The sequence below is a fragment of the Parasteatoda tepidariorum genome, chromosome 4 (genome assembly GCF_982258835.1).
Source record: "Parasteatoda tepidariorum strain Cologne lab strain chromosome 4, Ptep-v5.0, whole genome shotgun sequence".
NCBI lineage: Eukaryota > Metazoa > Arthropoda > Arachnida > Araneae > Theridiidae > Parasteatoda > Parasteatoda tepidariorum.
This window is the reverse complement of record NC_141758.1, coordinates 83,960,146-83,974,285: the sequence shown is the minus strand read 5'-3', so window position 1 is coordinate 83,974,285 and position 14,140 is coordinate 83,960,146. Positions and strand designations below refer to the sequence as shown.

General features: G+C 32.6%; 1 protein-coding gene across 1 annotated transcript in view; it reads left to right on the top strand.

Annotated features, from left to right (window-relative positions):
* The window catches only part of LOC107449245 (uncharacterized), a 51,776-nt gene extending 37,636 nt beyond the window's left edge, over positions 1-14,140 (top strand). Inside the window, exon 2 of the mRNA XM_071182502.2 lies at positions 3,589-14,140. Coding sequence (XP_071038603.2) covers positions 4,107-10,865 — 6,759 coding nt within the window. The 5' untranslated portion in view covers positions 3,589-4,106 and the 3' untranslated portion in view covers positions 10,866-14,140. The remainder of the gene's footprint in view (positions 1-3,588) is intronic.

The window sequence follows — 14,140 nt, the reverse complement described above, 5'->3', positions numbered from 1 at the left end:
AAAAGGTTAACAATTTGAGATTTGTCTAAAAATGTTAAATTATGTACTTCATTTACATAACTTTAACGTAGAAATTAACAATTTTGTATGCAATTATAATGACATTATCAATATAATTTTGTTAATCAATTAATCATAAGCTGAAAAACTAAACATTGGCACGCAGGAAGACAAAAAAAATTGCAAAATCTACGAACTCAATACTTTTTACCTCTTGTCACAAAAGTTCAGTGGCTCAAGGTAATGAGCTGCAATTAAGTAGGACAGGGGTTCGATCCACAGCAATGACTTTAAGCCCAATCATCTTGAGGTCGATGAGTATAAACTTATCTGGAAAGCGGAGACACCTTGTCAGCAATATTGACGTCCACATTGCTAGAATCATGGAAATTGTTCAGCCTTAACCTCTTGGAACCCTCGGCCCACAACGAGCTGTTGTGCGAATGCTTACCTTTTCTTAAACACTGGAGAATATATAATGACTTATATTTTTAACAAATTAAACTAAATAACAGGAACCGAACTGAGTAGAACTAGAAAATATCTCCAAACAAAGCAATGGTATTTTTTTATTAAATTTATCCTATTTTCAAAACCGAGCAATGCTACAAAAAAGTAAATAAATAAACAAACAATAGAATACGAAAAGCTTAAAGTGTTAAAGTCGGAGACCCTTATGGTTGAGACACTGTATTTTCTGGAGATTGAATCAGTCAAGATATTATTAAATTCCTCATTAAGCGTTGTTTAAAATATATATTTTAAGAGAGGACATTGCGAAACACCTCTGCCTCTCCTAATATATATATATATATATATATATATATATATATATATATATATATATACTTTACTTTACAAAAAAACAATGACTTTACAAACTTTACAAAACCTTGAGAAAACTTTACAAAAAAACAATGAATTTTTCGAACATCCACATCATTTCAGTTAGCCTTTTTAAACCATTTAAGTTCTCTACCATCTTTAAAAAGCAAACATAAAAATTTTCTGCAAAATACCACCTCTTTAAGTCACAATTATTTCATGTTCATTCTTAGAAAACATCACATGTTATTGAATTTTGATAACTCGTGTTTTGTGGAACATATTTTGAGTGCTCCAAACGTATAGGCTGCGTTTTCAATTTTATAAATGCTTAAAGTCTTTATTTATCAAACTAAAACTGAAAAAACATATCGTAAAGTTCTTACATGGACATAGAAAAGGCGTCACCTTGTTTAATTTTTCTTCAAATGATCAGATTTTCATTTACTAAAATTAATCTTAATTGCTCAAAAGGTAGATAAAGTAAGTTAAGAAATTGGATACGAAAGTGTTTTTCTCTGAACAATAATCAGTAGTCCCACAGTGGATTGTTAGTAAGACGTGGTTTCCAATGACTCAATCATCACTGGCAGTGGTTAGTGTGTGGGTTGGTAACAACTTTGACCAGTACAACTTCCCTACTAAGGGACCAAACGAGCACCATATCAGTCAGCCTTATACCCGCGAAACCGTAAAGTATTCCACTACGCTCGCAGGTCGTCGGACTACCATTCCTTCAGCGGAGGGTCAAAATTATAATGGCATATCTTCGGATCATCCTTAAAAATGTTTACGAGACCATCACCATTAACCGATTGTGCAGCTCTAATGAGACGCTAATGAACTACTACTACTACTCTAAATGGTTATTAACTGTGTAAATTAACAGTGTTTATTAACAGTGTAAAAAACGTGTGTTTATTAACAAGCATTTTTTCAGTGTACTTGAATTTTTGATAAACTAAATGTAAGAAGACAGCAGCATTCTAGAAACTATAATAATAATAGTTTCACCAAGAGGTTGTTCAAAAGTTTGAATCCTTTAATGTCAATCTCTTTTTCCGCTTATTTTACCATGCCACATTATTAAGCGAATCGAAAAACTTTTATACGTAATAATAAAACTGGTTTATCCGAAGATAATTTCGCGTAAAAAATATTTTATTAATAATTATATATTATTGTTTACAGATTTTTTTTTATTTGTGATCAAAACACCATGCAGATATTGATGTCAATTTAAACTTTGTAATTTTAAATTGCAAATCATAAAATTTCAAATGATTCGGTCGGATAATTCGAGACATGATAGAGTAAAAATTCGACTTTTTTTAAAACTCAGAAACATTTCCACTGATTTCGTTTAAATTTTGAATATTTTCATTAAAATTTACATAGTTTAACAAAAACAAATTGTATACGTTGCAATTTTAGAAATTTTCAGCCATTCTTAAAAATAAAAAATATAATTCCTCCATGTAATTATGTTTAGATAATTGAGTTTTATAATTATAAGCATAATATTTCCAATTGCCTTAAGAATTTTTCGAGATCCAATTAAATAAACAAAAAGTGAGATTAATATTGAGGGGCTCAAATTTTCAAAAACTTATAAGGACCATATAGTTAGGATATAGTAATTATGCCAAATAACTGCTAAACCTTAAATTAAACAGTCAAGAAACCAAATCCATCGAAATAATTAATTTAATAGTTAACGCTAATAAAATAATTTGCATTTTCTAGATAAGCCTTTTGAACCATTTAGAAAACTATGATCTTAATGTAAGAAAATCCGCTCATTATAAAAGTTATTAGAGGTGATTTCCTCTTTTTAAGGCACACTGTAGGTACATATAGCAATAAATCAGTTATGATCAAAACAAATATTTCGCAAGATTGTTTGGAGTGGTTAAATTATAAAATGTTTGGAGTTGAACGAACGACAAAATCACGTTAACACTGCTCCAAAATCATAAATCTGCAAATTTCGCAAATTTGCAGATTTATGATTCTTTTTATTCTTTTTTTATTCGTTTCTTGGTTAAGTACACTATACCACTGGAATGAGTGTGAATGGCACACCTAACTAGTCAAGAACATTATACGCCAATATTTCAAATAAAACAAAATTGCCAGTTATTAGCTCACAATAGGATTTAAAAATGTTACGGAAGCGCTCAAAAGCCTCATAAATTTGGCGACCCGAAATAATTGTTTTTTTTTCACATATAGTATATTGCACAATTTCGTACTTTCGTGGTTTTGGCACGGTATTAATGATATAATGCTGCTGAAGGTATAAATTATTAAAAGGCTTTAGAAATTAATGTTGTATAAGCTATTTTAAGAGATTTTGACAAAATATAATTGAACCAATGTATTCGATAACTGGTCATCTCCAACAAAACTAATTTTAAGAGAGGTACAAATAACTGAATAGCTAAGTATCAACTTGATGTATACAGAGCTTTTTTAGGGCACCAAATATACTGTACCAAGAAGGTGAGCATGAATTTTTATATCCTAACTTTGTATTTACGTCAACACAACTTAAAAATGCAAAAATCTCAAATTTAAAAAAAAAAAAAAAGATTACTGGTTTTCGTACTTATCGATTCAATTTTTGAAGATTATGATATGTTTATGCAAAAAATATTTTTTGAAGCTCCATAAGTTAAAATTGATTGTCAAAGTTAACAAGAGGTTGTTTTTTTATTTTGCTTTTTTGTTAAAGTTAACAAGAAATTTTTATTTTGTTAGAGAAACAAGCTTTTATGGAGCTCCACTGGAACAAAACTTCTCTGGAAAGTCCTGTCTCGTATAGAAGAAAAAAGTAAAATGAGTTTTAAGAGCACTTTACAATAAATTCTGAAGTCAAATCATCCTTGTCCTAAAATCAGAGATGGCACTTCCTTTTCACAGTTCGAAACTTTTCCTCCCTTGCACTATCTGAAAACGTTTATGGCACTTATTTTTCAGTGAGAAAATTCTCTTCACTTCCACAAAATAGACCTATTCTAAAATCGAAGATAATGGCACTTCTTTCTCACTCTGAGAAAATTCTCTTCACCTCCACGAGATGTTCCTATTCTAAACGATGATGATGGCACTTCCTTTACAGTGTGAGAAAACTTTCTTCATCTCCACACATTATTCCTATTCCAAAATCGAAGATGGCACTTCTTCCTTTTTCCCATGAAAAATATCTCTTCAATTTACTTCTTCGACTCCGCTAGATAACCCTATTCAAATATTGAAGAACACGTTGCTTTCTCACTATGGGAAAATCATCTCTTCCTGCACAAGACAAGACCATTGCAAATTCGAAAATGGCATTTCCTTTAAGCAAAGAACTAAAAGTAGTTGATTTAGAATACAGTGACGGAGACTTTATATCAATAATTGAATCTGATATAATAAGCACAAATGCAACATCCATTCTCTTAAACAGATGTGCTTATCCGAGTGACTCATTTTTAGCTCAAATTGCATGCAGAGTTTACAAAGAACTGAAAAACTGTTTGGATCCACTGGAGCGAAGTTGGGTTTTGTTGACAACAGCAGAAAACTCCACTGATGGCTATTTTGGGGCTGCTTATTGGAATCCCAACTGCCAGCAAGTTGTTATCGCCCACAAAGGGACACGTCTCACATGTTTTAATGATCTTTGGGCAGACTATGAAGGTATTATGTCAAAGGATTACACTTCTCAAATGAGTTCAGCAGCTACGTTTTCCAACAATGTTGCAAAGAAACTGAAAAAGCTTAGTAGAAAGCATTCAGTGAATCTAACAATTTCCATAACAGGGCATTCGTTAGGAGGCTGGCTTGCACAAATTACTGCCTTTACTTTACAATATCTTGCTACTAAACCGTTCGAAGACGAAGGCAAGCTCTTTGTTAAAAGCAAAAAAGAGGGCTTTCACACTCATACCGTGGTTTTTGATAGTCCTGGTTGCAAAGACATGTTGTTGAAAATGGAAAGTGACTTTAATATACGCTATGGTGGTAAACCTCATTTATCCTTTTTGTTGGATATCACTATATATCTCTCTGCACCAAATGCTGTCAATACTCTTAACTCACACCTGAATGTTGGTAATTTATATCGTGTGTTTATCGAAAACTTACCTACGAGAAAATCTTGTTGTGATTTCTTTCAATATACCAGATACACTCACAAAAAGGAGGAAATTCGAAATGTGTTTCTTTCCGAAGAAAAAGCTTCGAACGAAAAAATAATGAAGATAATAGATTGGCCATTAGTAAAAGGTGGATTATGTGCAAAAATATTAGAAAAATTTTCAAGTAGCGTAAACGAATATGAACGTTTCCATAAACTAGCAAACTGTACTAACTATTATAGTCCACCTCCGGATGATAACGAATATTGCACTCTCCGTTATCAAGTACAAAGTGTGGAAAAAGGAGAATGTAGTGCTAATATTTTCATGCAGTCGGAGTACGAATTTTTAAATGAATATCTTAAGTTAAGACAGTTTTCTATGCTTTTTATCCTAGATGACTTGTTCTTCCTACTTGAGGAAAAGACAAACGCAGAAATGAGCAAAGACAAAATTGGAGAAACATTGCAAGAATTTGAAGTGAAAGAGGGGGAAGGACGAGGTTTTATCAAGTGCAACTCAGAAGAAGAATTGAAGAAATTGATCACTTGTGTCAAAAACATTTTATTTATTTTGCCGAATATACATATTGAGATAAAAACTAAGTTAAATAATTTGGATGTCTTAAATGATGTTTACGAAAATCAGTCTCTTAATTATCTTAAATCTATTGAGTATATTGAACTTATTGAGTCATTTCCTAAATACGTTGTTGATTTTTTGAATAACTCTCACTTGCAATTTTTGCAATTAAATTGCAAAGCGCATCGTGTTTTGGGAGTAAAAAACATACTAAATGTACTGAAAGAGACAAAAGGTGACCATCAAACGAGTAAAACTTTTTTTCTGAGTTTAGAACAGCTTATAAATTTGGATAAATATTTTCCATTAAAACAATTTGTAAAACAATTAGATAAAGTGATTCCAGTGTTATTTGTTGTTGATTGTAATATTGAAAGCAATGAATCAGCAACATTATTTAATAATTCTCTTATTGCTATAAGAAGCAAACCTAAATTTAAGTTCATATTAGTTTCACAAAACAATGGTAATGTAAGAAATTTTTTGGGAAATAATTATAATGCGTATGTTGAAAAGAATGATGATTTAAAAATTAAATTCGACGATTTAACAATTACTACCCAAAAGCAACTTCTAGAGAAAAAAATTTATTTTCAAGGAGAAAAAATATGTTTAGGTACATTGATAACTGATGAATCAAAACAAATAATCGATGAAGAGATATTGTCTAAACTTATAAACAATGATTCAATAGCCGTTGGTAAAGCTCTCTCTAGCTTAGGTGATGTTGCTAGTTACTATATTGATCGAATCTTTACACGCCATATAGTCATTAAAAAAGAAATAGAAAGAGAAACAAGACTACTTATTACTCATAACAAGCAAGTAGTTAGATTGAAGTGTGAAGCAACTCAAGATATTGTGCTGATTTCGGATGGGGATGACGATTTTGATAAACTCTGTAATGAATATAAAAAACATAATATTCATTGGTTGAAAAAAGAAGATGACAATTTCGCATGGCAGAAGTCTCGTGGTGCTCTATCCATCTTGCTTGAGTATGTAGATCAAGAGTACGTCTCTGAATCTCGTGATATTGATGATAGAATTGTAATTATAAGCTCAGTGTCTGGTGCTGGTAAATCCACTGTGCTGACTAAACTAGAACGTGAATTAAAAAACTGTGATGCTTCCTTTTGGGTTGTGAGATTTAATTTGAATGATTATACAGAAAAACTAGAAGCTCAAAATTTTGTCAATGATGAGGCAAAAACATTTGAATTTCTCCTAGATATTGCAGGTTTAACAACTCCACTGGAAAAAAAGTTATTTAAATACAGACTTAATTCCCAAGGAAAAATTGCTCTGCTTTTTGACGGTTTTGACGAGGTAGTTCCGAAGTACAAGGAACGAGTCGCCCAACTATTAAAAGTTTTAAAACTTACTAAAGTTGAAAAACTTTGGATAACTACTCGTCCACACATGAAAAAAGAATTGGAAGACATATTAAGTGTATTACCGTATATTTTAAAACCTCTATCTAAAGAAGATCAGGCGATGTTTATTAGAAAGTATTTGTGTAAAGTTATCGATGTTAGGTTTAATGTCGGGGGACATTTTGACATTTATGCCAAACAGTTACTTGACTGTATGTCCCAGCCTATTTCTGATAAGAACCAAGAATTTACAGGAATACCACTACACACAAAAATGTTGGCGGAAGCGTTTCGAGCGGAGTTTAAAAACTTTTATTTTCCTTCCAGCAATACTGAATCAAATTTGCCTAAAAGTCTAGATATACTGGATCTGTATAGAGTTTTTGTTGAAAGCAAGTACAAACGGCATCTTCTAGAAAAACATATATTGGATCTAACTAAATCAGGTTCAGAGTATGAAACACTATACGCCACCTTTATAAAAAAATATTCCTTATTAGCATTGAGTGCACTTTTCTGTGAGGAAGATATAAACCAGTTCCTTGAAAAAGAAGAGTTACGTGAACTAACCTACTACAAAGAACAGATAACGGAGGGAAAAGAAAACTCAGGTTTCATTAGTCATACTGTCGGTGCAAAACCAATTTTCATTCACTACAGTTTTTCAGAGTATTTTGCTGCACTTTTTTACTTCAGCAATATAAGACGGGAAAAAGTAAAGGCACATTTTCGTGATCAGGTTTATGGACCAGATAATAAGTTAACAAGCATCTTCTTCGATTTAATGGCTGCAGAGGACAAGATAACGTATAAAGTACATATCGCAGTTTTAAACAATGATGACAATAAAGTTAAACAAGTGTTATCAAGTTCCGAAAATTTAGAAGCTATTATTAATGCTACTGATCGAATTGGAAGAACAGCACTCCATATAGCTGTTGCTCACGGTTACTCGAATATCACAGAAATTTTATCAGATCATGGTTTTAATGTTAATGCTGTAGATGAACTATACCATTGGCGTCCTTTAAGATATGCTGATAAATATGGTCGTTGGGATATAGCTGAACAACTCCTTCGGAGAGGGGCCAATACTAATGATTTGTATCTGGCACAACAAATGGTTAAATACTATGATTTTAATGAAGATATACAGTCTATGATAGATATGATAATGGAATGCAATTTAAAGGAAGTGTTCAATGTCATGATAAAAGTCGGATCAGATTTGGTCAATAGTAGACCTAAGAGTTCATTTCTTCTTGTACAAAGAGTTCATTTCTTTCGTCACACTCTACTGCATAAAGCGTGTGTTTATAATAAAAAGGAATTCGTTGAACTTTTAGTTAGACAAGGAGCTGATATTGAAACAAAAGATGGAAGTTCCTGTACTCCCCTTTACAACGCAGCTTTCATAGGTACCATTGACATTGTTGAGCTTTTATTAACATTGGGTGCTAATATTGAATCGAAAAATAGTTATTTACAAACGCCTTTACATGCAGCTGCTAGGAAAGGCAATAAGGACGTTATTGAGATTTTATTACTGTGGGGAGCAGATATTGAAGCTAAAGAGAAGAATGGACATACTCCTCTTTACATAGCTGCTATCTGGAATAACAAAGATGCTTTTGTAGTTTTATTAGAACAAGGCGCTGATATTGAAGCAAAATCTGAACATTCCAATACTCTCCTTCACGCAGCAGCTTTCGGATGTTCCTTTGACATTGTTGAGCTATTATTAACATTGGGTGCTAATATTAAATCGAAAAATAGTTATTTACAAACGCCTTTACATGCAGCTGCTAGGAAAGGCAATAAGGACGTTATTGAGATTTTATTACTGTGGGGAGCAGATATTGAAGCTAAAGAGAAGAATGGACATACTCCTCTTTACATAGCTGCTATCTGGAATAACAAAGATGCTTTTGTAGTTTTATTAGAACAAGGCGCTGATATTCAAACAAAATCTGAACATTCCAATACTCTCCTTCACGCAGCAGCTCTCGAATGTGCCATTGACATTGTTGAGCTTTTATTAACATTGGGTGCTAATATTAAATCGAAAAATAGTTATTTACAAACGCCTTTACATGCAGCTGCTAAGAAAGGCAATAAGGACGTTATTATGATTTTATTATTATGGGGAGCAGATATTGAAGCTAAAGATGAGATGGGAGTTACTCCTCTTCACATAGCTGCTAACTCGAATGACAAAGATGCTGTTGTAGTTCTATTAGAACAAGGGGCAGATATTTTTGCTACAGATAAATATGGTTTAACTCCTCTGCATTATACTTTCGATGGAGAGATTGTTAAGCTTTTAATAGAGAGTGCTTCTGATAAAATTACTTATGTTAACTTTGCAGATGAATCTGACGAAACTCCTCTGCACCATGCTGCAGAATGGAGTAATGAAGATGTTGTTGAAGTTTTGATTGCAGAAGGTGCTAACATATATGCTGAAGATAACAATGGTCGTACTCCTCTACACTTAGCTAAGTATAAGAAAAATGCAGAACTTTTAATAGATCATTCTAAGGGTAAAAATGAGTACGTTAATCTTAAAGACTCACATCATAGAACTGCTCTGCACCATGCTGCTGATAATGGCTGCAAGGAGGTTGCTGAGATTTTAATTGATTGTGCGATAAATGAAATTGCTTTTGTTAACCTTCGAGACGAAGATAATCGAACTCCTTTGCACCTTGCTGCTGCTCCTTCTTATCTAAACAAGGAGGATGTGTTTGAAGTATTAATTGCAAGAGGTGCTGATATTTATGTTGAAGATAACTTTGGTCATACTCCTCTCCACTTGACTTCCAGTAAAAAGATTGCCGAGCTTTTAATAAATCATGCGAAAGACAAAAATGCTTACGTTAATTTTAGAGATGCAAAAAAAATGACTCCTCTGCACCTCGGACTCCTCTGGCTTAATGGTTTCGATGAGGTTGCTGAGCTTTTAATTGATTGTGCCACTCATAAAAATGCTTATGTTAACCTTGAAGATCTAAATAAACGTACTCCTTTGCACTATGCTGTTGCATTTCAAGAAGGCAATGAGAGTATTGTTAAAGTTTTGATAGATAATGGGGCAAATGTTGAAGCAGAAGACAAGTTTGGCTATACACCACTGTACTTTACTTCTTATAAGGCGATTGCTGTGCTTCTGATAAAATATGCTAATGACAAACTTTCTTACATTAATCACAGAGACAAAGAGCAACAGACTGTTTTACATCATGCTTCTGCTGAAGATCTTAACATGGTAGAATTTCTTATTGAACAAGAGGCTGATATTCAATCTAAAGATAACTTGGGTCGTACGCCTCTACATTTAGCTAATAGTAAGAATATTGCTGAAATTTTAATAATACATGGAGCCGATATCGAAGCTGAAGATTCTCAGTGCCGAAGACCTCTTCACGCAGCTGCTAATAAAAGTGAACTGGAGGTTGTGGAATTTTTAATAGCGCAAGGTGCAAGCATTGAAGCTAGAGATAAATTTTGTGCTACTCCTCTGCACTTAGCTGCTGAAGAAGGTGCAAAACAGGTTGTTGAGCTTTTAGTGGCACAAGGTGCTGATATGGAGGCAAAAAATCACTGGAATCGTACACCATTACACATTGCTGCTGAAATGGGAAGAGTGGAAGTCGTCGATCTTTTATTAATGCAGGATGCTTCTTTAGAAGTTAAGGATTCCTTCGGTTTTACTCCTTTGCATGCAGCAACTGAGAAGAATCAAAAAGACGTTGTTGAACTTTTATTACAGCGTGGAGCTGATTTAGAAGCAAAAGATAATTGTGGTTGTACTCCTCTGCACATAGCCACTAATGAAGATAATGAAGACGTTGTAGAATTTTTAATAACTCAAGGTGCTAATATTAATACTGAAAATAACTTCGGTCATACTCCTGCAATCAAAGCTGCTTATGGCGGAAATAATAAAAGTTAACAATCCAAGTTATCGGTAATAAGAGTGTCGAAAACTAGCGAAGCATCTCTTAAAAATGAAATAAAGAAGGTTCCAGTGTTTCTAATAAATTGTGCTACGAACAACAATTCATAAGTTTTTTTTTCTCTCTGAAGACACACATAACTATATACCAAGACTGAAAAAATTTTAGAATTTTTTTTTTAATAATAAATACAGGTTTAAGTATTTGGTGCTCCATCATGCTGCACTGGCACCTTGAGAGCCACTACTTTTTACTGTAAATTTATAGTTGGCGTAAAAATTCACAGTAGAAAAAAAATATCAAGGAAAGACTAAGCAGAAACATAATGATTCGAACCCGGATAATCTGCTTATCAAAACAAAATGCTAACCCTTGTTCGCTCCTGCTACCCAGTGAGGATGGTTATGAAATAAGATAAAATATATTAGAAAACCAGTAGTGACGTCATAAGGAATCATAGTGACAAGAAAACTACCATGGCCTCCTATTACTCTAGACTACTTTATACTATTTAATTTACTTTTAAAAAAAGTTATTCTATTGAGACTACATTTAGCAACAATTTTTACCTCAGAAGTTTCCATAACTTTTTACACCGTGTCTTTAAAAGACATAGTTCATTCTTTCAACACTGCATGTTCTGAATGTAGAGTTTAAAAATGAATAATGTTTTACTTCTACCCCAAATTTCATGAAGTTCTAACAAAGTAGAAATAGATTTTGACTGCAATAGAAATGTAAATGTTAAAATGAATAGACGCACACTTCTCTTAAATGGTGTTCCTACATACCCTTTGACACTTTTTGTAAACATTTATTTTAGGTCAAAATGAGTGAGAAATATTATATTTAGCATTTTAATAATTTGTGGTTGTGAAATACAGTATGAAACACCGGTAACTCTTTCTGCATTAAAGGTAAAACCTTCCAAACCCGGTTCACTGCCTAACAATAATTTTTCAAATTTGCAATTATTTAGATAAAAGAGAAACAGTTATTCATTATTGAAGTTTCTTTAATTTACATAAACAATTATTGTTAAATTTTAAACATAAAAATTTCAAAAATGTTTTTTCGATTTTATATGTAAGTAGAAATATATAATTCCGATAAGCTAACAGAATTTTTATTGTAACTATTACACTGCATTTTATAATTAAAAAATACCAATATATATTTTGAATGAAATGCCAGCTTTAATTAGCCCTTCAGAAAAAAATATATTAAAATGACATACCAACTACGTCAAATGGTTAACAAGGAAATACTCTACGATTTTCTGGGGGATATTTCTCTTTAAACAAGTTAACTGCTTAGCAACTATAGAGGAGAAAAACATCAGAATGTTTTCTCTGTTGTTTCTAATGCCACTTGCCAATACCAGCAAGCCTGCTTGAAATCAAGTGAATTTTTAAGGCAGAGGGTGCGACTCTTCTGTTTTGGTGACTCCATCTATGGCCAAAAATACTACGTCAGTTACACACACGTCACTGCCCGTTTGAAGGGCGGACCCATCCCTACATCCATTCATTCATCCACAGATTGTAATTTTGATCTGAACCAGAGAGATCATTCTTCAAGGCAGTTACCCCGGAAATATGATTTGCTACAGGAAAATGGAGGACCGCGTGTCGATAGATTTAACATGTACCAGTCACCATTTACTACACGAGGTGTCTTCGGCCGATGGAAATCGAACTCATGACCTCTTCTGCATGGGCCCGACTTCCTATCAACTAGGCCAGGGGTGAGCAACCTTTTTAATCAACGGGCCAATTAAAATTTTAAAATTTTTCGGCGGGCCGCACATAAAGTAACACTTATTAATAATTTACAAAACTTTATTTATAATAAACAATAGAATAAAAAAATATATAATTTAAAAAAAAGTTAAGATTTCATATACAAATTTTAATGCAAAATAAAAACAAACAAGAAAAGAACAATAAAACGAATTTACTTGAAATTTTTAATGAGTAATTTGGCACTGTTTTTTCTATACAAGCTGATCAATATCAGTTGGTATTAATGAGGTAGCTACACGTACGCAACTTTCTAATAGTTAATCACTCAGTCTTGATCGGTGATTATTTTTGATTAATTTCATGGTTGAAAATAATTATTCCCAAACATACGTACCTCCGAACAGAGACATAATTTGCTTTGCATTTTTCGTCAAAAGCGGAAATTTCTCAGGGCTCACATACGATTTATAAAAATTTTCTATGTTAACTGAGAAAAATACATTTTTTAAATCTGTATTATTCTGCATGTCAATCACTTCCATTTGAAAGTCTTCGGGAACTGTATCCACATCGATATTAAATGACGAGGAAAACATTTTCATGGAAACCACTGTCTTCTCAGCTTTGAACATTTGGAAGCGTAATTGAAATTCGTTGATTAAAATGTCGATATATTGTGCGTATTTTTGAGAAGTAGTAACGTTTTCTTTTTCTAAATGTGGAAAGTGAGACACATTATACTGCAAAAGATGCTGTTTCCACAATTTTAATTCAAAGCCCTGAATTTTATCATACAAATAAACTGTCTATCATACAAAATAAACTATCCTTTGCCTTGAAGTTCCACATTAAGATCATTGAGATGCTGAGTCATGTCGATAAGAAACCCAAAATCGTCACTCATCACAAAAAATTGTTTCGGTTTAGTATGTACTACCATTATATTATAATTAATTTTATAACAATACGATGGGAGAAAGTCGATGAAATAAATTCAATTTTAGAAATGCTTGGCGGGCCGCATAAACATGCTTAACGGGTCGCAAGTGGCCCGCGGGCCGCGTGTTGCTCACCCCTGAACTAGGCTATCCCGGTGTTTTCTCTTCTCTATTAAACTAGAAACGAAAAGTATTTAAAACTTTCCCTGAAAAAAAGTTTATTATGCAAACTTTTCCGTAAACGTTGTTTGTGAATTGTTCTCTAGCAAATCTATCAACAAACAAACTGTTCTGAAATTTTGTTTTAATTATACTTTTAAATTTACGCAAGTATATTTTCATAATTACCACGAAAGAGAGATGAGATTCATTAACAAGGATTAGCAAGTTATGCTTTTTTCATTTTCTTACATTTTCTTTTGGTTTATATTCAATTTGTAAGTTTGCGTTAGAATAAATATGATATGTTTTTATGTAAGAATAGGTTAAGCCTCTCAACTCAGAATTTAGTTTTCCTTTTATACGTAAAATAGTTGTATACATAAATGAAATTATGTGCTTATAAATAAAATGTTTCACATAATGTGA